Below are 23,498 nucleotides of genomic sequence, written 5' to 3'. Positions count from 1 at the left end.
TCCTCTGTCTTCCACAGCTCAGAAGAGCTCGTCGCCTGCCTGTGAGAGTATGAGATAAGTGCAAAGACTTCTTCCCAATGCCACCCGGCTGTCTGACTCCCCTCCTCCCACCCTGTTATCGCCTTACGATTCCATTTTCACTTGCTTCCGACTCAGTCGTCACTTATCATCACAGGCCAGGGACGCTGGCTGCTGTTCACTTTCCTATTCACTCTTCTTGTCGCTGCAGCTTGAAAAGGCATCACCCTGGGCCTCAGAACAGTGAGTGTGCATGGCATCCTTTCCTGTTCGGACTCCGACTGGGCCCCCTTGCGCCTCTGCACTTCTGTGTTGCTGGAGCCCAGCTCAGGGCCAGGCATGCGGTGGGGGAGGCATGGGTTGGTCGTAACATGACTGGGGTGTGCTTTGTGCTAGGAGTGGTGGAAGACGCTTGACATATGTTATTGCATCTCAGGCCATACCCATGACTAGTACCAGGAGGAAGGCACTCTGTCCTCACTGTAAAATAAGGAAACTGAAGCTCAGACTGAACTAGTCACTTGCCCAAGGCTGTAGAGTCAGGTCTTCAAAGCTTCTGCTTTCATACACTCACAAACATCACAGCAATAAACATAACCACAAGGGCAAGAGCAAGGGGAGTTGCCTTTAATTTGACAATTCTCATGAGCGAGACACAGGGGTTAGGGGAGAAGAGGCAGCTCCAACCCACCCACATTGAAATTGGCATCCTGCTGATTTCTAAAATTCCACTATAACTAAAGGTTAAGAATTGCTCTTGCAAATAAGCCCTGTCTAAAGGTAAATAATTTATATATGGATTGCATTGAATTAATAGTACCCACATACTGAAGTGTTGTTGGGCTGATTTCTAGCTAGCAGGGGTAAGCCTCAAGGGAAGAACATACCTTCTGTTAATTGAGCAGCTACTATGTACCAACCTTACCCAAGTGATTTTTGACATCCATGACAACACTGGGAGGAAGATGTCACTGGCTCCTTTAAATGATAGGAAACTGAGGCTCGGAGAGAGTGAGAATGCTGCTGAGAATTGTGAACAGAGGAGAAAACATCCAAGTCCAGGACCTTTCTGACTCCTTCCCAAGCCATGTGATGGCTCTCTAAGAGGACATGCTTTCAGAGAGCCTGGATAGGCATAGGAGATCAGGGGGTGCTGAAGGAAAATCTGTCCCGTGGAAGACTGAATAATTGGTGTCAAGTCCTCATTTCTCTGGAGTAGTATTATGCATTCACATCCTTGCCGTGCCTGATTGTGAGAAGAGTGAGATTTCTTCCCTACCCTGTCTTCAGGCCTGGCTTAAGACTTGCTTTGGCCAGTGGGTTGGTAGCAGACATGATGCAAACTAAAGTTTGAACTGTGCTGTGGCTGGGCTTGCTCTCTTGCACTCCTTCCTCTTGCCATGAGAAAACCACATTCCAAGAAGTGGCTGGTCCAAGGAGGATGAGGGTTACAGAGAACAGAGTGGACGCAACCTGAACTTGGAGCCAAGTGCAGCTGAGTCCCAGGTGGATCAGTCCACCTGGATGTGGAACAAAGGGGAAAACTGCTTAGAGCTGTGGACAGTAAATACCGTGGTTCTTGTTACACAGCATCAGTGTAACGAAAGCTGCCCAATGCACCTTAAACCTGTTATTTCCCTCTTCCCAAACTGGAAAAATCTCTGACTGGACTCTATTTTTTTTAACCCTTAGTATCCAAATGGCACCTGAATCCCACTAATTCTACTCTTTTTTGTCACTTGGATCCATTTTTTCCCATCTCTCCTTGGTGCAGGCTCTGAACATTGTCCATGTGCACTACTGAAAAAATCTTATCACTGGAAACCTGCTTTCAGTGTCTGTCCATCAATCTGAGTGGTGGCCAGTTACCTTTTCAAAGAACAGTTGCACCCATGGCTCATCCTAAAAACTCTCCAGGGGCTTTCAGTTGCTTTCACAATACACTTCATATGCCCTAGTCTAACCTTCAAAGTCCTTCATGACTGGCCCAGGCAATCTCCCCCCTTATCAATTACTCTCCCTCCCTGTACCTTTCCTGCTCTAACTGCCCTTGAGTTTCCTGATGAGAACAGGGCTGTGTGAGACTCAGTTGCAGACCAAGACCTACTTCTTGCAGCAGGTCTGCCCTGATCCTAATTCTTGAGAAAAGCAGAGCCTGAAAATTGGAGAGGGATGTATTCAACAGAAGAGAGACCAGGGGTTGAGAGGGAATATGAAATGAAGGGAAAGTTAAGTGCCAAAATAATTATTTAGAGAAGGAATGAGATCATTTGGGCAGTTCTGAATGTAAGCAGTGTCATCAGGGAATACACTGTACAGTGCTGAACCGTCTGCAAACTTGGGCAAATCACTCTACTTTTCTAGGCCCCAGTCTTCCCATCTGTAAAATGAGTAGCTAGTACTCAGAGATCCCCAAACAGCCTTCCAAACCTTGTTCAGATTCCTTGATTCTACCCCTAACATACTCTGGTCTTGTGTCTTGAAGTCAGCATTTCCCTAGGGATTGGAGGGGGAGGCAGTGTATGTATGGAAGGGTTGGGGGTTTTGAAAATAGAGGCTTGGGAGGCAGAGAAACATGATGAGTGAAATAACAAGAGGATATAATTCAGACCTTTATGAAGTGAAGAGGACTTTAGAAGTCAACTCAGCCAAACGTGCTGTGTGAGCTGGGCAGGTCCCCTCCCTCCCTGAGACTTGGTTTCTCTACCTGTACAGTGAGGAGGTGGGTCTTGATGACATCTTTAGGAACCTTGTGTGTGTGTCTCTGATGTCCCCTTTTTCCTTACGCTGCTGGAGTGAGGTGTTTTGGCCTTGTTCTTTCCCAAAGCATTTGAGACAAACTTGGATGCCTGCATTTCAGTTGCCAGGCCCTCGTTGCCTTTCATAATCAGGCCTTTGAGAGCAAGAAGAAAAAAAAAAAAAAAATAGAGGCCAAAAGGTTGTGGCGGCACAGGCTGGTGACCGGGTCTGATGGAGATCACAGTCCTTAATCAAGGATACGTGGGGACTAATTGGCTATTGACTTAGCTCATGTGGGCAGCCCACGTGGGATGGCCTGGGCTCTGAAAGGCCATCGGCCAGGCCACACCAGACCCCGACTTCAAGGTCTCAGCCATGGTGACCCCTCTCAGCCAGCTCCATTCCCTCTCTTCCCAGCCTCCTCCATCCCTGAGGGCAACCCCACACACAGTTATCTACAGATGAGTGTCTGGGGGGAATGCATGGGGGTAAGAGACTCCCTTAAAGTTATGGCTGATTGAAGATGGAGAGGGGTGAAGAAATCTCACTAGCAGCCTGGAACAGATACAGACGCAGACATCTCCAATAACCAGGAAGGATCTGGTTCCAGTTAAGCAACGCGGGATTCCTAACAGGGATGCACAGAGCTGTGTCTGCTGGGCAAGGGGCTACCATCTCCCACCACCGCTCCCCAACCTCCACCCCAGAGCCTGCCTCATCCAAGCTTCTCAGATCAGCCTGGAATGGGTTGAGGGGGAAGTCAAGGGTCATAGACCTATGAAGGTGAATGGCATCAACCCGGAATCAAAGCAATCTGAGGCTGAATCCTCGGTCTACTACTTATGGACTGAGTGGCCTTCACACCAGTGAAGACGGAGGGTAGTAATAAGAGGGAAATCCGAGATCCCTAACTGCCAGGCAGTGTTGGAATTTCTCTATTTATATTAATTCATGTGACCCTACAAGCCTATGAGGCAGGTTCTATTTTCGACTCCATCTTACAAATGAGGAGACTGAGGCCCAGAGGGGTTAAGTAACTTGCTTACCTAGAGTCACAAAGCTAAGAGGATCGGCATCCAGTGGGCCTGGTTCCAGAGACAGTGCTGCTGTGCCCAGGCTGCAATACCTCTCTCTCAAGGGGAAGGAGGAGTTTTCCAGACAGAGGAAATGATGGGTGCAAAGGTAGGTCAGGGCACAAATGGGAAATCACAGGCCCTTTTGTTTCTCTGGATCAGCTGGGTCAGGCACTGAGAAATTCCACCCTAATTCCACAGGTGTGGGGAAACAACCCTTGGAAACCCCCATATCCCCTCTCAAAAACAGTCATTCCCAAATGCTGAATCCAAGCATTCTGCATGGAGAGAGTCAGTTTACAGCAAAGAAGACAGGAACTGGGGTTAGAACAGGCTTCAAACTGTATTTGTCACCCAGTGGCTCTGTGACTTTGTATTGAATATAATTTCCTGTCTCTGGCCAAGACTCAGTTTCCTCAATTCTACACTGAGGTTAATCAGTGAATAACACCAAGAATGCTCTGTCCCCAGTATGGGCTCCAGAATCATAACACGCTATCGCCATGATTATTTTTATGGAGTTGGTTGTCTTCAGGTCCTTTCCTGACCATAGCTTTTATCTTGTACCCCTTGGTTATAATTTGGGGAAAGGACAAGTTTAGAAGATGTGTATGGATCTCATTAAGCATGTGTTAATCCACCCAACCCCTCTGTGAATCAATCAGGTGTTAATGTCCTAATTTTACAGATAAGGAAACTGAAGCTCCCGGGGTTAAGTGACTGGCCTCCAGATGATACAGTGGGAAAGCAACAGGGTCAGGATTCAAACCCAGTCCTGCGTGACTTTGGGAGTCAGAGCTCCCCGACGGGATGCCAGGTAAGATGGAGGACCCTGTGTCTCACTCAAAATGACCCACCTTGGTGGCTCTCCCTGGCCGCCTATCACACCTGTGCTGGGGGTAGTCATGCCAAGGGACCCTACAGCTCTGTTTCCCCACCATTTAACAGGTGGCCTTGCTCAAGCCCCTTCGTCTCTCTGAGCCTCATCCTTCTCTTCTAGAAGACGGGGAACAGACGACTGTCCTCTCCCATTCACAAGGATGCTGTGAGGATAAAATATAGACTCAGACTCATCCTATTCAGAACACATGAGGATTAATAACACTGTCGTCCCCGCCGCCTGCACAAAACCTGAAACAGCAAAGTGAAATATGCAAAATAAATTAAGCAGAGGGTAGTTAATCATTTTGCAAAAGAGTTCTTCACTCCACAGAAAAAGAGGCATTGATCTTTTTTCCCCAAGCATCAGCTATCTTTGTGAGTTTAAAGGCAAATTTCATTTACAGAATTAAAGCAAAGAGTCATGATTTTCCAGATGTGCACAGAGTACAGCGGGCCACACTCATGTGCCCTGCCCATTCTGCCCATGACATCCAGGCCAGAAAGCAAGGGGGTCCAGACACCCACCAGCATGGACCTTGGCCTTCCTCTAGTTGGGTACTGGGGGAAAAGGAGAGAACCAGGAGAGGGCATGTGACATCTGCACTCTGCTTCTGAGGGGGTCCCTTCCTCAGAGCAACCCCAGCCTCAGCTATAGGCAGGTGATCAGGGCCAGGCCAGCTTCCCAGGAACTGGGAGGATTGTCATTTCCAGTTGCTTCCACCTGGAATATTGTACCATTTTACATCATGTGTACGTTCAGCTGAATCCAGCTCACTTTCACTCCGCTACCCTCATTCCTGATTCAATTCACATCTACGTTCTTGCTCTCCCTTCTCCTCCCTCTCTTCTGTTCTATGGTTCACTCTTTTCCCCCATCTTTGTCTCTCTTTGTTTTCCAGTCTTTGTGTCTTTTTCACTGCTTCCGTGTCTCTCTTCAGTCTCTGCTTCCCTGTCCTGGCCTTTGCCTCTGTATGCGTCTTCATATTCCTCACTGTCTGTCTGCCTGCCCCATTTCCTTTGTTTCACTCTGCAGTGAAAATAACTGAGCTTGAGTTAGAGGCCCAAGTTAAACCCCCAGACCCACCTTCATTTCCTCTTCCTCAAATAAGAGGTAATAAAGGGGCTTCCCTGGTGGCGCAGTGGTTGAGAGTCCGCCTGCCGACGCAGGGGACACGGGTTCGTGCCCCGGTCCGGGAAGATCCCACATGCCACGGAGCGGCTGGGCCCGTGAGCCATGGCCGCTGAGCCTGCGCGTCCGGAGCCTGTGCTCCGCAACGGGAGAGGCCACAACAGTGAGAGGCCCACGTACCGCAAAAAAAAAAAAAAAAAAGAGGTAATAAAGGACAGTCGGTCTGCTTCAAGGGTTAATGCAAAGATAAAGCTTATGTGAGATACGGTGTGTAAAGGTGCCTAGAACAAAAAATACAGTCACATCCTGCTCACTCCAGGTCCCCTCCTTTTCTGGCTCTTTCTCTTGATTTCTCTCATTCTCCTCATTCCCTTCCTCCCCTCTTCTCTCTTCCCTTCCCATCCATCCCGCTCTCTTTGCCCACCTCTCACACAAGCCCACACACGGTTGCCTCTGCCCCCCCTCACCCCTGTCCCGGGCAGCTCCCACTTTCTGGCAACAACTTAGTTGCAGGACAGCACGGTTCCCACTCCTAAGACGCACATCGTTCTGCAAAACATTTTTTATGCCACCTTTGCTGGTATAGGATGGAGACTCATCATGAATCATTAAACTTAAGCAACGTGCGTCCAGGCGGCCTGCTCCAGGCTTCCCTAGGAGGTCAGGCTTCCCTGTCACATCCATTTGTGGCCATTTGAGAAATTGCAGCCGTCCGTTCACGGTGCCCAGGGCGAGGCACCTGACCTTGCTTGGCTTGAGAGGAGCAGCTCGGATTCCTGGATGTCCCGTCCTGATGGACAGTCTTGGTGCACTCAGCATAAAATCCACACACCTCCCTCGCTCCCTGTGGTCCGGTAGACACTCAACTAGTGAAGTTTTTTACACCTTTTAAAAAAAAATTATTTATTTATTTATTTTTGGCTGTGTTGGGTGTTCGTTGCTGCACGCGGGCTTTCTCTAGTTGCGTCCAGCGGACGCTACTCTTCGTTGCGGTGCACAGGCTTCTCTCATTGTGGTGGCTTCTCTTGTTGCACAGCACGGGCTCCAGGCACGCGGGATTCAGTAGTTGTAGCGCGTGGGCTCAGTAGTTGTGCCTTGCAGGCTCTAGAGCGCAGGCTCGGTAGTTGTGGCACACAGGCTTAGTTGCTCCGCAGCATGTGGGATCTTCCCAGACCAGGGATGGAACCCGTGTCCCCTGCATTGGCAGGCAGATTCTTAACCACTGTGCCACCAGGAAAGTCCCGTGAAGAAGTTTTAATGAAAAGACCACTTAACACTGTAGCCAAAAGGCTGGGGCAGGAACACACACACACACACACCTCCTATTCGGAGATCTTTAATAATCTACATTGAAATGAAAGCTGCCTTCAGTCAAGAAAGAGAAGAAAGATAGTGTGATGCAGTGGGCTAGCTCCCCAAAGATGGCATCGAATAACCAGAAAAGGCCAGTACTATTGCTAAGCACAGTATTTTAAACGGTTTCATGGAGACCACTTCTGCTCCAAAACCTGTCATCACGCCTTCCATTCCATCACGATTAAGTCTTTTGTGGGTTGAGCACTGCCAACACTGGGGGTTCTTTTTGCCCTTGATTCAATAATTCCCATTTACTGAACATGTATATTTGCCATATAATGTAGCAGGTACTTTATACTGCTATGCTGATTATAATTCTTAACAATAACCTAGCAAAGGTGATTGAATACCTTCTTCTGTGATGAAAAAGAGCAGGAAATTGAGGTGTGGGGAAAATTAAGCAATTTGCTTAAAACTGTACCAATACTGTAGTTAGAGGCAAAGCCAAGATTTTCACCCAGATCTGCCTGACTTCAAAGCCTTGACTCTTGCAATTTTGTTCTGACTGCCTCTCCAAAAACAAAACTGAGCGTACTATGAGGGCAGCTTGATTACGAGCGAAGAGAGGGTAGTGGCAGGGTCTGGTCCACTTCCCTCCCTGGGAACTGACTCAGTCTTGGGGCTCAGTCATTGTTTGTGGAAGAAAGACATGAATGAAGCTTATGGGGAACTCGCCACGCTCCAGATGCCCAGCACTGAAACTCTTCCTTGCATGAATGAGTGGATCCGATCACAGGCATGCAAGGTGAGCCTGGAAAAGCACTGCTGGGAGCCGATATGGCCTGCACACATTGTAAAAGACTCCTGAAGGCATTGGGTCAAATTGCAGGCAGGGGCCTACATCCCAAGGATGAAATATTTTGACTGCTTAAAATGTTCTCAAGAGGTAGGAAAATCAAGCATTAGCAGGGTAGTCAGGAGACCTCTGCTCTGCCGCTGACTTGACTCTGGCAAGGCGCTGACCCAAGGTCAAGGGTGATGACCCACCCTCAGCAGCTGTAGAAGGAGGGGGTGGATTAGATGATTGGCATGGTTCCTCCAGCTCTGCTTTTCTTTGTTCTGGACTCCCGCCTCCAAACTTGCCCCTGCAGCAGAGTCTTTATAAAGGCTTCTCAGAAGAAGGTCTGGAGAGGCCACTGTCATGAGTTAATACTTTCCCTCCCCCAAAAGGGGCACTCAGGGTTGTGCAAGTTCAAAGTTGCCACCTGAGAATGACACCTTAGGTTCTGTGCTGAGGCTCCGTGCTCACGTCCTCTCGTCCCAGCCCTGTGGGGCAGAATGCCCGGGAAAGCTCTGTCCAGCCCCCTCACTTGCAGCACGTATTTGTTTCACGGTGTTCCTTCTTCTCTCATACTAGGTCATTGGTGTCTTTACAGACTGAATGTTTGTGTCTCCCGCAAATTTCTATGTCAGATCCCTAATCCCCAATGTGACGGTATTTGGAAATGGGGCCTTTGGGAAGCAATTAGGGTTATATGAGGTCATGAGAGTGAGGCCCTTGCGACGGGGTTAGTGGTCTCATAAGAAGCGGAGGAAAGAGAGATCTTGCTTTCTCTCTGTATGCACACACCTAGGAAAGGCCAGGTGAGGACACAGTGACAAGTTGAGACATTGGCCATCTGCAATCCAGGAAGCGGACCCTCACCAGGAACTAATTCAGTGTACCTCAATGTTAGGCCTCCCAGTGTCTAGAACGGTGAAAAATAAGTTTCTATTGTTCAAGCCACCCAGTCTGTGATATTTTGTCATGACAGCCCAAGCAGACTAAGACAGAGTCATCCTCTCCTGGGTCTTTTCTTTAAAGACAGTGTGAAGACTGGTCCTGGAGCTTATACACACGTGGGGGACCTAAATATTGGATTCTTCATCTCTGACGTCAAAGCCTGAAACCAATTCATTAGACAGCAAGCTTCAAAGGGACAGAGATGGCAGCTTCTTTTTCTCACTATCCCCAGTACTGGGCATGATGCCTGGCATATAATTGGCATCCATTGACTGCAATGAATGAAATGCAATATCTAGATTCTGACCACTTCTTTCCACGTCCACTGCTACCACCCTGGCCCAAGCCACCAGCATCTGTGGTCTGGATTATTCCATCAGTCTTCCAAGTAGCTTCCCTGCCACCACTCTTGTCTCTATCCCTATAGGTGTTTTCTCAACAGAGTGGCCAGAGTAATGCTCTTAAAATACGTTAGATGACATCAGTCCTCTACTCAGAATGTTCTGTGGCTCCCCCTTGCCTTCAGGTTGAAAGCCCATGTTCTTAAAAAGTTCTACAGAGGCTCTGGCCCTCTGGTCCCCCCATCTCCTAATATCCTCCTAGTGTCCAGTGTAGCCCAGCCACATTCTTTCCCGTGATCTTCCTCAGATATGTGAGGCAAGGTCCACTCACAGAGCCTCTGTACTGGCTATCTCCTCTGCCTGGACTCAGCTCTCACCAGATATCCACAAAGCGTGTTTCTCCCTCACCTCCCCAACAGTGTCTACCTTGAAGAGGCTACTAAAATGTGCAACCATCCCTCTTTTCCGCATTCACAGCCTCCCTTTCCTGTAGTCTTTTTTTCAATAACACATCAACTTCTAACATAGGATACAGTTTATTAATTACTACCTGTATTCTAATCATCTGTCTGTCCCATGCCCCTACCAGAATATGAGCTCCATCACGGCAGCAATTTTTATCTGTTCTTTTCATTCTGTCACTGCCTGACACCCTGCTTAAATTAGGTGCTCGATAAATACCGGTTGAATGTTAAACGAACAAATCCACGAATGAAAGAATAAATACCAAACCCAATTCTTTAACTCGGATGCCAAAGCATTAAATCAGTCTACTAGACCAGGTGTTGGCATTTTTTTTTCCTTTAAAGGGCCAGATGGCAAATATATTAGGTTTCGCAAGCCACAGAGTTATGACTACTGAACTCTGCTGTTGTAGCTACAAATAGTCATAGGCAATATGTTAACTAGTGAATATGGCTGTGTTTCAATAAAACTTTATGAAAAACAGCAGTTGGCTGGTGGGCTGTAGTTTGCTGACCCCCGCACTAGACCAGGCTCTACCAGGCCAAGCAATGTGTCTGGTTTTGCTCACTGTTAAATCTTGGTTCCTAGCACATTACTCAGCACAGCATTGTCACTCATAAATATTTTAAATGAAATAAAATATATATGAAACATAATTTCACTCTTCACTCTCTGTCACAGCTGTCTAATTGAACTTGCTGCAATCATAGAAATGTTCTTCAATACACAGCCACTAACCACGTGTGGCTATTGAGTACTTGGAACACGGGGACTGTGGCTTAATTTACATTTTAATTTAGCCACATATGGCTATTTGCTACTATATTGGACAGTGTAGGTCTATCACAAACATGCTTTTGCTTCATGGTCCAACTCTGGTCTCTGCCCCTCCAAGAAGCCTTCCCTGACTGCTCAGGCTCATAGTAAACTGCCTTTTTTTTTAAACAGTCCTACAATACTCATTTTATTCAATTCATGTTTTGAGCACAGCTCTAATAATAGCTAACATTTGTTAAGTGTTGTGTACCAGGCATTATGCTAAATGCTTAATATGCTTTACTTAGTTCAATCCATGTAATCATCCTCTGAGGATTGTTATGTTGGTATCATCTACCACCATTTACCACTGAGAAAAACAGAGGTTAAGAAAGGGTTGGGAACGTGTCCAAAGTTGTGCAGGTCCAAAATAAAGGGCCTGGAATTTGAATCCCAGGGCACTGGAACCCAGAGCTCAAGTTCTTGACCATTACAAGATGTTTATTAAGAGCTGAAATGTGTGGTGGTCCCAGTTTCCTGTTTGTACATTCCTTCAAGAAATCAGGAAGCATGAGTGATCCTATTTCTACATCCTCCAGAGCCAGAGTTGGACACAGCATTAGCTTTCAGTGCAGATTTTCAGTACATAGAATTTCAGAGCTGGAGAGCACTTAGAGAAATCTAATGTAAGCTCCTCTTATATTAAATAGAGAAACTGAGGCCCAGAGACAAAGTGGCATGTCAAAAGTTACATCTTGAGTAAAAACTGCAGATCTAGGAGAAGCCCATGGAATTTATCTCCAAATCCAGTGTTTCTTCTTTCATCCACTCATTCCATTATTCATCATTAAACATCAGTACAATGGGATAAAGCAGGGAATAATATAGACAAAATCCTTGTCTTTTTATGGCATACAATCTCTTAGATAGCAAGGAATTGAATATAGAACCACACATATAAATGTATATTAATTATACATTGTAGCATAGGCTAGCAGTTAAGAGGATAAACTCTGAAGCCAGACTTCTGAAATTCCAGTCTAAACTCTGCCATTTCTTAGACGTGCAACTTTGGGAAAATCCATTAACTTACGTAATTTAGATTCCTCACATGTAAAATGGTGATAGTAATAGGGCATTCCACTAATTCTAAGACACACAACTTTCCACATTTCAATATCCCTGAAAATGAGGACTTATGTGGTAATTATTAGTATCTTATGGTTATTAGTGGCAGCATTTTTTCCTTAATAGTGCGTAAGATATTGGTACATACATAGGTTTGTGTCTTGGTTTAAAGTATGACTCTATCTTCCTCACAGGGTTATTGAGAAGATTAAATGAGATAATACATGTGACTTGCTTAGAAGAGTGCTGACACAGAGTTTGTGCTATATAATGTGCATTATTATTATTATTATCATTGTATTTACTATAAAGAAAAAAGTAGAGTGCACAAATGGAGCTTAAAACATGGAGGAATAACTGAGTCTAGAAGGTCAGCAAAGACTTCCTTGAGGAAGTGACATTTAAACTGAAACAAGAAGGACAAGGATGCGTGAAGAAAGTGGCTTATACGAAGTGGGGGTGGGTAGAGGGCAGACTGCAGCCTGCAGAGTGAACACACCTGCAAAGACCTATCACACTGGCTACTGGAAATGCCTCACCCTTGACAAGTGTGGACACTTCACAACATGGTTTTGTATCCTAATAACACTCCCATCTCCAATCTATACTTTTGCCCATACTTTTGTTTATTCATAATCCATTGGTCATAAGATATTACAAATATATTTAGAAGCTTCCTGAATTTTTTTTTAAATAGTAGGACATAGAACATTTTGGGGGGGGGGACAAATGTATGTTTGTAATACATTTGTTGGCTAAAATTAAACACAGACTCTAATTTAAATGACAGTAGATTATTTTCTGGATGATAAAATCTAGTTTTAGAAGCTGAGAGCCCTCTCCCTCGTTGGTACAATTCTCCTGGATAATTACCAGAGATGCATCTCAGGTTATCTTCCTCCATGCAACTTTACAATATGAGGTTCTCACAACCTCTTTCTTTCAAGTTCAGAAGTAAAGGCTGCCTTGAACTTCCAGTGGGACTGGCATGTTCCCAATAAGAAAATGCTTTCAAAGTCTCTTTTGCAGCCCATTCTAACCTTCCCACCCTTCCCAGCACTTGAGCAGGCAGTCCTGTGGCTTGCTGTCGTGGGCTCTCTGAAATTTTATGACCTCATCTTTGACACAGATTGTTCTTTTCCAAGGATCTCAACCCTCTTCCACAACATAACATTTTACAACACATTTAAACCAGATAAAGCCAGACTCTCAAACAGAGATAAAAAAATGGTTTCCCTACAACTCATAAGTGCTGTCCCAGTTTCACCTCTCTGGCTCTGAATGTTTCCCTCATCCCCAACCCAATCGGGTCCTTTTATTTTTTTCCAGGTCAACTTATTCTGCAAATTCTTTGTCCAGAGGATTTATGCCTGCCTCTGAGAATTCTCAGCTAACACCTACCAGAGGGAGAATGCCAGAATGTCTCTCTCTTCTCAGTGCTAAGCAGACCCTCTCACACACTCACTCTCAATACAGTAGGCTCCTCACTCAGTCTGGGTCCAAATCCCAGCTGAGACACTTAGTAAATATATGACCCTGAGAATGTCAATCAGTTACTTTAAGACACAGCTTCTAGTATGGAAAACGGAAGCAATAATAACCACCTAGATGCGTTGTCATGAAGACCAAGAGAGTTACTAAATCAGTCTCAGCATAATACCTGGTACACAACAAGTACATAATAAACAGTAGATGCTGTTCCTGTATTCATGTACCTCTTGATATTTCACTCAAATTCTACCATCCTTCTCTTAACTGTAAGCTATTATGGTCACTGTCTAACACCCTCATCTGCTATAAATAAATAATGAATGTATCAAATGGATCAGTCTGATGTGATAAATGTGCTTTTATGATTAACATTCATTTCACAGAATTTAAGCAGAAAAATCTTGGTCTGTTGTTGTTTGAACGTCTTTTGTTGGAAATGGTGTTGGATAGTTTGTTTCCATTATCTTGTATGTCTGAAAAATAAGGCGTTGGGTACATTAATTTTTTTTTTTTTTTTTTCGCGGTACGCGGGCCTCTCATTGTTGTGGCCTCTCCCGTTGCGGAGCACAGGCTCCGGACGCGCAGGCTCAGCAGCCATGGCTCACGGGCCCAGCCGCTCCGCGGCATGTGGGATCTTCCCGGACCGGGGCACGAACCCGTGTCCCCTGCATCGGCAGGCGGACTCTCAACCACTGCGCCACCAGGGAAGCCCGGGTTCATTAATTTACAGTCAGTTCAGATGAGTTTTGTTTAATACAGCTCCCAGTAAAGTTCGGGACCAAGGAATGGTGAGGTGGAGAGCATTATGGATTCCGAGGACCGGTGCCTTGTTTTATGAAGGACTGATTTCCCCAGCTGAGGTCCACTGGGGTGACAGCATAGTTGGACATGGACTGATCCTAACCAGATAAAGGACAGAGCTTACTCTGAGTTCAAGAAAGACTAGTGATACTGAGCTCAAGGGAGAAAAGGTGACTTTCAGCAGAGAATTAATTGTCCCAGATAAAAATCTTTAGCAAAAACACACTTAGCCAAAATGTCACTGTCAGCACCCTTAGGGCTACTCCTGGTCTTGACACCAGAACCCTACACCCAACCCACTACAACTGAAACTTGCTTCTCATGCATTCATTCATTCACTCATTCATTCACTCACTCATCTATTCATTCAAGAAAAGATGTATTGATGCAGGAACTGTTTCAGTACCTGATATGCGGCAATAAACAAGATGAGCAAAGGTCAACTCTGTATAAAACTTACGTTCTCATATATAAATTTCTCCTCTCTGGTCTGCCATAAAGTTGGCTCTCTTTGGATAGATCTCAACTTATTTAACTGCACATCTCACTAAGCACCACCCAACGTAAACCCTATGTTATCTACTACATTACCTAGAAACCCCCCATGCTACAATCCCCTTCAAGGCAGAGACATTCTTATTCTCTGTGAATTCTTGGTCTTTACAACGTCATGAAATCCTTGTGTCCCTTTAAATGCTAATAATACAGGGATCAGCAAATAACAGAAACAATCTATAAACAACTGGAAACATTTAGTACATTATAAGACATACATAGGACATAACTACACACATTGTATTCTCATTTCATATCAAATTGCAAATGAAAAGTGGCTGCTGAAGACATGAAAATAAATTGCATATGATGGCAAACATGACTGACATCTGTATCAATTTGAAAAGAAAATTCAATATGCTTTAAATGCCATTTACAAATTGTTTCAATCATACTTATGTTCTAAGTTAGTAGTGCTTAAAAGGTCATAGAAACATGAATTTTAAGCTGGAAAATATCTTAGGAATTATTCAGGGTTGTAATTTGTATCTTGCCACTAATTGACTGAGTGACACCAGGCAACTTGCTTAGCCTCCGTGACCCTCAATGGATCAGTCTAGATGATCGCTAGGGACATTTCTAGCATTAAAATTATGTTTCCACTAATCTCCTTGTTGAAAAGAAGGAATATAAAGTTCACAATACGTGACATACCCAAGGTCAAATGACAAATCTGTGGCAAAGCTGGCACGAGGATTGAGAGCCTATGACTTTTTTCATTGCACACATTTAAAAGTCACACAAGGACTAAATGAAAAGCCAGCAGATGGAAACATCCAGGTTACTGCAAGTTTCTTCATTAGGTGGTCAAGTCTTAGAGGCCAGAGGCTGTATCTTACTTTCTCCTCACATAATCTAACACAGCTGTGCATTGCTGAACTAAAGGTATTTCATAAAATAGTTATTAAATTAATTGAAATGTTTATTAAATTAATGAAGTGAAGACACTATGGACTAAATAACTGATTATAAAATAGCAGTAGACACTATGTTTTGAGTTTCCACCATAAATTAGGTACTGTACCAAGTGCATTTTAAATGTGATTTTTCATCTTCTTCTCACAACAACTGTGCAGAATGGGAATTATGTGCCTCTTTTTGTATATATAAAAATGAGGCTTGGATATGTTAAATGACCTGCCAAAGTCAGTAAACAGAAAGGCAAGCATTTGAACCCAGTTCTGTAGGATTCCACAGGATATTCCAATTCTACTCTGGTTCACTAAAGGCTTGAATGAATAAACGAATAGGTGAAAGAATTAGTGACTAAATGAGTTAGTGTTCTGCAGTTACCTGCCTCATGTGGTTTGGGGCCATACTGTCAATGATTTTGTAAACAGAATTTAACATGATACCACCCATTTGCAGAAATTTAATAAAGCTGTTTCACACTAAGATTCACCCATGATGAAACTTTTTAAATTACTTTTACTGAGGTAACTGGTTTGTAACACTATACATTTCATTTGTACATTGTATTTCTACTTCTGTACACACTACAACATGCTCACCACCAAAAATTTAGTTTCCACCCATCACCATAGAGTTGATCGTCTTTACCCATGGCACTCTCCCCATTTTTTTTTTTTTTTTTTTTTTTCGGTACGCGGGCCTCTCACTGTTGTGGCCTCTCCCATTGCGGAGCACAGGGGGTCCGGACACGCAGGCTCAGCGGCCATGGCTCACGGGCCCAGCGGCTCCGCGGCATGTGGGATCTTCCCGGACCGGGGCACGAACCCGCGTCCCCTGCATTGGCAGGCAGTCTCTCCAACCACTGCGCCACCAGGGAAGCCCACTCTCCCCATCCTTAAGGTCAAGGCCTGATCATTTGGACCGTGTGTGGTGCTGCATTTGATCGGACCATAGCATGTAGTCCTTGAATGTTCACTTCCTGTCTTCAGAAAGCTGAAGAGTAATGGTAGTTTATTCTGGAAGGGAGCATAATGCCGCCCTCCGGCAACATTTTCAAGCCTTCTCTGAGCCATCACTGAGACTCCTCTTTGCCTTGGTCCTTGATTAGTTTGTTCTCATCCCATCCACTGTTATGATGGTAAATGTTTAATGATTGACTTTCCAAAGAAAATAAGCCATGATTTGTAACATTTACCAATTTTGTTGGGTATAATAAATACTCTCATCACAGCCAATTTCCAAGCTACCTGCATGACAGAACTGAACAAAGAGCTGGGATGAGATGGTAACAATTGACTCTCATGAGTTCACAGAAAATAATAAAAGGAGGAAGAAAGGGAGGGAGAGAGAAAGGAAGGAAATTTCCCTCCCTAGGCTCCTTGAAAAGATCGGATTCACCAACTTTCAGTTTCTTCCTCTATATCTGCCTATATATAAACTCAGATTTGAACTCCATACAAGCCAGCTCCAGCACACTCTGGAATCAATTCCATAATTGGCCCTGCAGGTGGTACTAATTATTGAAATCCCTGGAAAAACACACCTGAGCTGGGCTATGGCACAGAGTCAGGAAAACTTGACCAGGCTCCTTCACACATCACGGCAATTATATATTCTTCAGCAACACTATCTCCCCAATTTCCTTCTCCTATCTGGTCAGTTGGGAAGAATGATCCTTCTTGCTGACACATCCAATAAAGCATTAAGGCATGATGATCAGTACTTGGACTCCATGACTTGGTTCAGCCATATAGATCCCACCAACAGAAGGAAGGGCTCATTTAAGGAAAGCTAAGCCACTCTTGTCAGATCTAAGATCTGAATATGTACAGGGCTTGGGGGTTTAGTTTTTCCATGACTTCCCCAAATTCTAATTCTTGGTGGAAGGTTGAGGAGAGAACACCCAGCTATTCCCTTGGGCAGTTAGATGTTCCCCAAAACAACTGGATAGACAGAAGGCAAGTTTCCCTTTTTCAGTGGTCGATGTAGCCTTACTAAAATCCCTGGTGCTTCTCAGAATCTTCAGATCCTCATCTTTCTGTGAGCTCTCTTCACCCCACCTTTCCAACCTTATCTCCTTCCACTCCCCTAGTTCTCTTCCTCTACCTCATGTGCAGCACATTCTCCAGAGGCCAGCCCAGCTATGCTGCTCGCTGGTTCTGGGAATCACTCTAGACTTACTTTCTCTCTTTCTCCATCATCAAGATTCCTCTCCTCAAGCACCTTTTATTCATACTCCCCACTGATTCTACAAGGCTCAGCTAAAAGGTCATCTTTTCCATGATGGATCTCCTGAAATTCCCATCTAGAATACATTTCTCCCTTTTCTCCAGGCATGAGGTACGCTATAAATGCCTGTTCTTGATTTATTCTACATTGTGTCTTTTATAATAGCTGTAGAGGAGTGTATTATTTTTATCCCTGCAAAAATGTGAAATCCACGAAGGCAGGAACATTGTCCAGTTTGTCTGTGATTTCCCATGGCACTTAACACACAAGACAATGCATTTGTGGAATTAAGAAAATCTTGCTTGAACGGATTTAACAAACTGAAATACATTTTACGTAGTGGGTCTGAGTCAAGCTCCATGAAAATATATTCGGGGAACTTAGGTTCCTATTTCCACTCCTTATCTGTAGATCACCCCATCCATTTGTGTCTTGTGATTTGTAAGAGCAAGGCGCTCTGCTGAAGGATAAATAAGATACAGTAGTAAGCTTGAAGGAGCTTACATATTAGCGTTGTAGTTTCCAAATAATAACTCATGTTTTAATCAAATTTTTAGTCAACAGAAAACTCTGGTGATACTGTAGAAGTCATCCATTCTACAGAGAGGGAATGAGAGGTCATTAAGTAAATAGAATTTTGGAAAGTAGATAATTAAAGGATAGAAGAAATTTCAGGTAGAGGGAAGAGCCTGAACTCTAGGCAGAAGGTAAAACTCTGCCTAGGGTGTTTGGGGGGTGGGAGTATTGTGAATGGGAGCAGAGAGGAGAATGCAAAGGGCAATGTTCTTGGGAATGTATGTAGCTGAATGGGAGGGTGAGACTCTCTAGCTGGTCTGGCTACTGTACAGCTCTTGGTGACCCAATTTCTCTAGTGCTGGAAAATATTTAATCTGAGTTTATATGTAAGTGGATATGGAGGAAGAAGCTGAAAATTGGTGAATAAAATGTTTTCAAGGAGCATGGGAAGGGAAATTTCCTTCCTTCCTCCCTCCTTCCCCCTTTCATTTTTTATTTTGTGAATGAATTATATGTCAGTATAATGATACGTTTTAAAGATACACAGATGAGCAAGACACATGCTTTGCATCCCCCTCTCCAGCCCCTAGCAAAGCTTCCAGTCTGGTGATAGATCCAGACAAGGAAAGAACAATGACTGCCCAGGGACAAGGACTGTAACACAGGGAGGCACGGAGGCTATGAGAGCAGAGAGCAGGGCCCCTTAACTTGGTCAGGGCTGGGGGTGGCGAGTCATGAATGCCTGAGGGGAAGGATGCTTGGGCTTCATGAAAGGGAACTAAAAAGAGTCCCTGGTCTCCAAGTAAAAGGAGGGGAAAGACATTTCAAGGGGGAGGTAAACAGCCCGTGAAAGGGATGCAGGCATGAAAAGGCCTGGTGCCTTCAGGGAAGTGCGGGTATCAGTGTACCTAGAGCCCATGGTATGTGACAAACAGAGGCAGAAGATAAAGTGATAAAAGTAAGCATGATTTTTGTCAAGATAAATAATGACTGAACAAATATGGCGACTGGGCCTCTTGCTGTTCGTTTAGAACATGGAGGACCATTTGGGAAGAAGAGTTTAGAACCTTGCGGTACCAAGGGTAGGACTTGGGTCAGAAATATCAGCAAGAGCTGACAGCCTTTAAGGGAAGTAGAATCTTAGGCCTCACTCCAGACCTACTGAGGGCTTGAGAAGCACTGGTTAGGAGCACAGGATCCTAGGTTTGAATCCTGGCTCTGCCACCTGTGTGTGTGACTTTGTTCCTTTTATCTTTCTTCTCTGGGTATCAGTATCATCAGTGATAAAGTTGAGGAGGCCAACCCACTGGATTCTAGCAACACCTTCAACTCTAAGGGGCTGAGTGCGTACGTATGCGTGTGTGTGTGTGCGTGTGTCTGTGTGTGTGTGTTGGGGGTAAGGGGATACTGCTCAGGGTGTCAGCGCCTTAAAGTCTAAATGTTTTAATTAAGAGAAAGAAGATTCAGCTGTCTGGTCCAATGGTACACTAGAGTTGCATCACGTTTTCTGAATAGCTTCCCCAGTAGGCCTATGTAAAGGCTGGAAAAATGTGTCTGAATAGAGGCTCCCAACTAAAGGATAAGAAGGAAATGATGGTTAGAAAGCCTAATCCCTGCCTGATTCTGCAGAGACACAGGGGTTAGCCTGGAGAATCCCTCTCCTCACTCCCGAATTGCTGCCCCATGGAGAAGCGGAAGAGAATTTGGGTAGAGAAAGCAAACCTTTGACCTGGGCGACTGAGTCTCCTCAGCTCTACAGAGGCTTCCTCATGGCATCACTACAGTGAGATTTTCAGGCAAGATGGCCAGGATCTTGTTAATGGAGAGGCAGGTGAAATTGCAGAGAAAAATATACCAGTATGAGTTGTAGGGAAGAGCACAGGATGGAGAGAAGGGGAACTGGGGTTCTAATACCAGCTTCGTTTCTAACTTGCTTTGTGATCTTGGAAAGCTTTTCTCCTCTCTAACTCCTATTTCCCTGTTTGTGGACATTAATAACTATTGGGCAGCAACTATGAGTAAGATGCTGTCCATTTACTAAGCAATAACTGTAGATAAGATGGTGCCTTTTGGGTTAATAGTATCCATATGCTGTTGACTCACAAACTTCTATCTCCAGCTGAGACCTCTTCTTTGAATAAGACTTTTGGATTCCAATGCCTATTGCTCATCTCTACCTGATGTTTAGGAGTCCTCTTGAACTAATATCCAAAACAGCAGTCTTGATCCCCTTCACCTCAGCCCTGACCCGCCTACAGCAGCTTCTGACTCACTAAATGATAAGTCCGTCATGTCACTGTTCAGACTGAATGATTTGGAATCATCTTTGACTCCTCTTTATTTCTCATCTTCCATATCCAATAACAAGTTCTGTCAAGTCTACACTCTAAATATATCCAGAATTTGATCATTTATCACCATCTTCTCCCCCAATCCCTGTGTTCCCAGCCACTACCAACTCCTGTCTACACTGGAAAAACAGTGCCCTTGAACGCCCTCTAAGTTGATTTGTCACACAGCAGTCAGAGTGGTCCTGTTAAAATGTAGGTCGGATCATGTTGCTCCTTTGCTCAGAATTCTCCAATGACTTCTCATCTCACTCAGAGTAACATCCAAAGTCCTTTTCCCATATAAGGCCTTCCAACCTCCCCCCATCACCACCTCCTTCCCAAGCTTCTTTTCAAGTTTGCATCCTAACTTCTCTCTCTCTCCCCTCCAACCATACTGGTCTTCCTGCTAGTGCTGAATCAATGGGATCTTCCTGTGCTCCTGCTGCAGAGGCTGGCGCTTGCTATTCCCTCTGCCTAGAATGCTTTCCCCCCAGATGTTAGCATGGCTTCCACCGCCTCCATCTTAAAGTGCCGGCTCAAATGTTACCACCTTGGAGAAGCCTTCCCTGACCACCCTTTCTGTAATAACAACTCCACCCCTACTCCCAGCTCAGCATCCCTTACGCTTCGTGCTCTCCCCCCAGCATTTATCATCCCGACACAGTATATCCACATTTACCTGTTTGTCTATTGCAGCACTGTCCCACAGAACTTTCTACAATGATGGTAATGTCCCGAGTCCTCCAAGAGGTAGCCACTGGACACATTAGCTATGGAGCACTTGAAATGTGGCTAACATGGCTGAGGAAATGTTTACTTTTATTTAATTTTAATTAACTTAAATTTAAACGGCCACAGGTGGCTAGTGGCTATCTTCTCAGGCAGTGCAAATTTAATGTCTCTGTAGAATATAAACTTAATTAGGATAGAGATTTTGCCTTTTTTGTTCACTGCTATGTCACCAATGCCTAGAAAAGTGCCTGGCTTCTCAATAAATATCTGCCAAAAGAATGAATAACTGAGTATACTAGGAGATTTCCATACATTATCTCATTTAATCCTAACAACAGACTTGTGAGTTAGATGCTACTTTCCTCTCTAGTACTCAGAGAGAGAAAGTATCTTGCTAAAGAATGCCCAGCTAGTTTGTACCCTATAGCCAACGTCTCCCCATTTAAGGTGAAAAAGTCCTGGGGATCTAATGTACAGAATGGTGAACAGTTAACCATATGGTATTATATGTGGAAAACTCCTAAGAGAGTAGATCTTAAATGCTATCACCACGTACACAAAAAAAGTAAGGTGATGGAAGTGTTAATGAACCTTATTGCTGCAATCATTTATATGTGTATTAAATCATCACATTGTACACCTTAAACTTATACAATGTTATATGTCAATTATATTTCAATAAAGATGAAGAAACAATGATAAAGAATACCCAGCTAGTAAAAGGTATTGATAGATAGGATCTAAGCTCAGGGATGTCTGGTGACATTCAGACACTTTGCTTTGCTAAAATTGGACTAGATGTTCTCTGTGGTCCTTTCTGAGATGCTATGGTTTTATAAGAATTTGCTCTGTTGTCAGGCAATGGCAGTAGATAGTTTAACCACCAGTGGGACTGATGGACCTTTACATAAAGCCCCTTGTCAATCACTCGGAAGCCATGATTCTTCAGGCAGAAGGAGTGCAGACCATCTTCCAGCCGACACCCTCTCTCCCTCTATCCCCAGCCCTGCTCATGGCTCACCGGTTTCAGGGTCGCAGAGCTGCTCACAGGCATCCGTGGTCCTCTGTCCGCAGAGGTCCCTCACCCATGGGGAGGTGGCGTTGATCTGGTAATACAGGGACAGCTTGGCTGGGTTTAACCAGTCGGAGATGTCCAGGTAGCTCCCTTCACTCACCACAAAGCTGCTCCCTGTGGGGAAACAGAGAGAGAGCTACTTTCTCCATGATTTTAGGGTACAGGTGTCTTGCCACTGATGCTGCAGGGCAGGAACAGAGACAGGTGCATACAAGCCACCCGCCCCGCGACCCCAGGTCCTCTGTTCTCGCTTAGCTACACACATTCACAGAGCATTTACAATGTGCCAGTCATGGTGTCAGCAGCCGATGGAGACAGGCAAGTCAGACATGAGAGGCAATTCAGCCTAGTGCTTAAGAGTCAGGCCTTTAGGACTGAGAGAGACTTGGGTTCAAATCCTGGATCCACCTTTACCAGCCATGGACTTTGGACAAGTCACTCAATGCCTCTGGGCCTTGGCTACCTCATCTGTAAATAAGAATAGTAATGGAACCCACCTCATTGTTGTGAAAATGAAATAAATTAATGTAGATAAAGTGCTTAGCCAGTGCCTCATTTGTCCTAGTAAAGAATGATTAAATATTCAAATTTAAAATATAAAAAAAGCTTTTGTTTCTGTCACCCAGGCATCCCCCTTGGAACAGGGGTCACTAATACCCCACAGGGGGAAGGCAGATTATATCCCTCGGAAGCACTGGCTGACTATAAGGGAAGTAGCATCCTGGCCCCCTGGCCTAGGTTGTGTTTTGTTTTGTTTTATTGTATGAGAGATAGAGAAAGAGAGGGTGAGAAAGAAAGAGAGAGAGAAAGAGAGAGAGAGAGAGAGATGGATTCAAAGAAATCTGTAGCACCTCTAAAAGAAAAGCAGCACTCATGCAATGGAAGATGCTTTAATGTTGGGATATAATAAGGAAAGATGGAGTTTGGGGGTGAACTGGGTACTACAGGCTCTATCAAAATGAAGCAGCTGCAACTCAGCTCTAGCCAGCTCTTGCCAAATGGGTCTAAAGGTAAGTGGTGCAAGGACTTCAGGTTTTCATCAGGAGAGGCTGAAAATTGAGATTTTTATTGTAATCAACCAATTTGGAAATGATGGTTTAAATTTGTTCTTGAAAGCGTGTGAAGGCCAAACAAAAGACCCCCCCACACACACACATACACACTTACACAGCCATATATGGGTTACATACATATATACACATACATATATTACATATATTCTTTGGGGTCAAGGAGCAGAAGCCCAT

At 44.6% G+C, this 23,498-nt stretch overlaps 1 protein-coding gene across 3 annotated transcripts in view; it reads right to left on the bottom strand.

The window, feature by feature from the left end:
- The window catches only part of ASTN2 (astrotactin 2), a gene marked incomplete at its 5' end in the record, with an annotated part of 938,059 nt that overhangs the window by 496,027 nt on the left and 418,534 nt on the right, over positions 1-23,498 (bottom strand). For all 3 annotated transcript variants that reach the window (XM_081237083.1, XM_081237081.1, XM_081237082.1), the window contains one exon: positions 22,198-22,365. In XM_081237083.1, coding sequence (XP_081093209.1) covers positions 22,198-22,365 — 168 coding nt within the window. The remainder of the gene's footprint in view (positions 1-22,197; positions 22,366-23,498) is intronic.

Source organism: Mesoplodon bidens (assembly GCF_964165515.1).
Source record: "Mesoplodon bidens genome assembly, chromosome: 6".
NCBI classification, from domain to species: domain Eukaryota; kingdom Metazoa; phylum Chordata; class Mammalia; order Artiodactyla; family Ziphiidae; genus Mesoplodon; species Mesoplodon bidens.
This window is presented reverse-complemented; position numbering and strand designations above follow the sequence as displayed.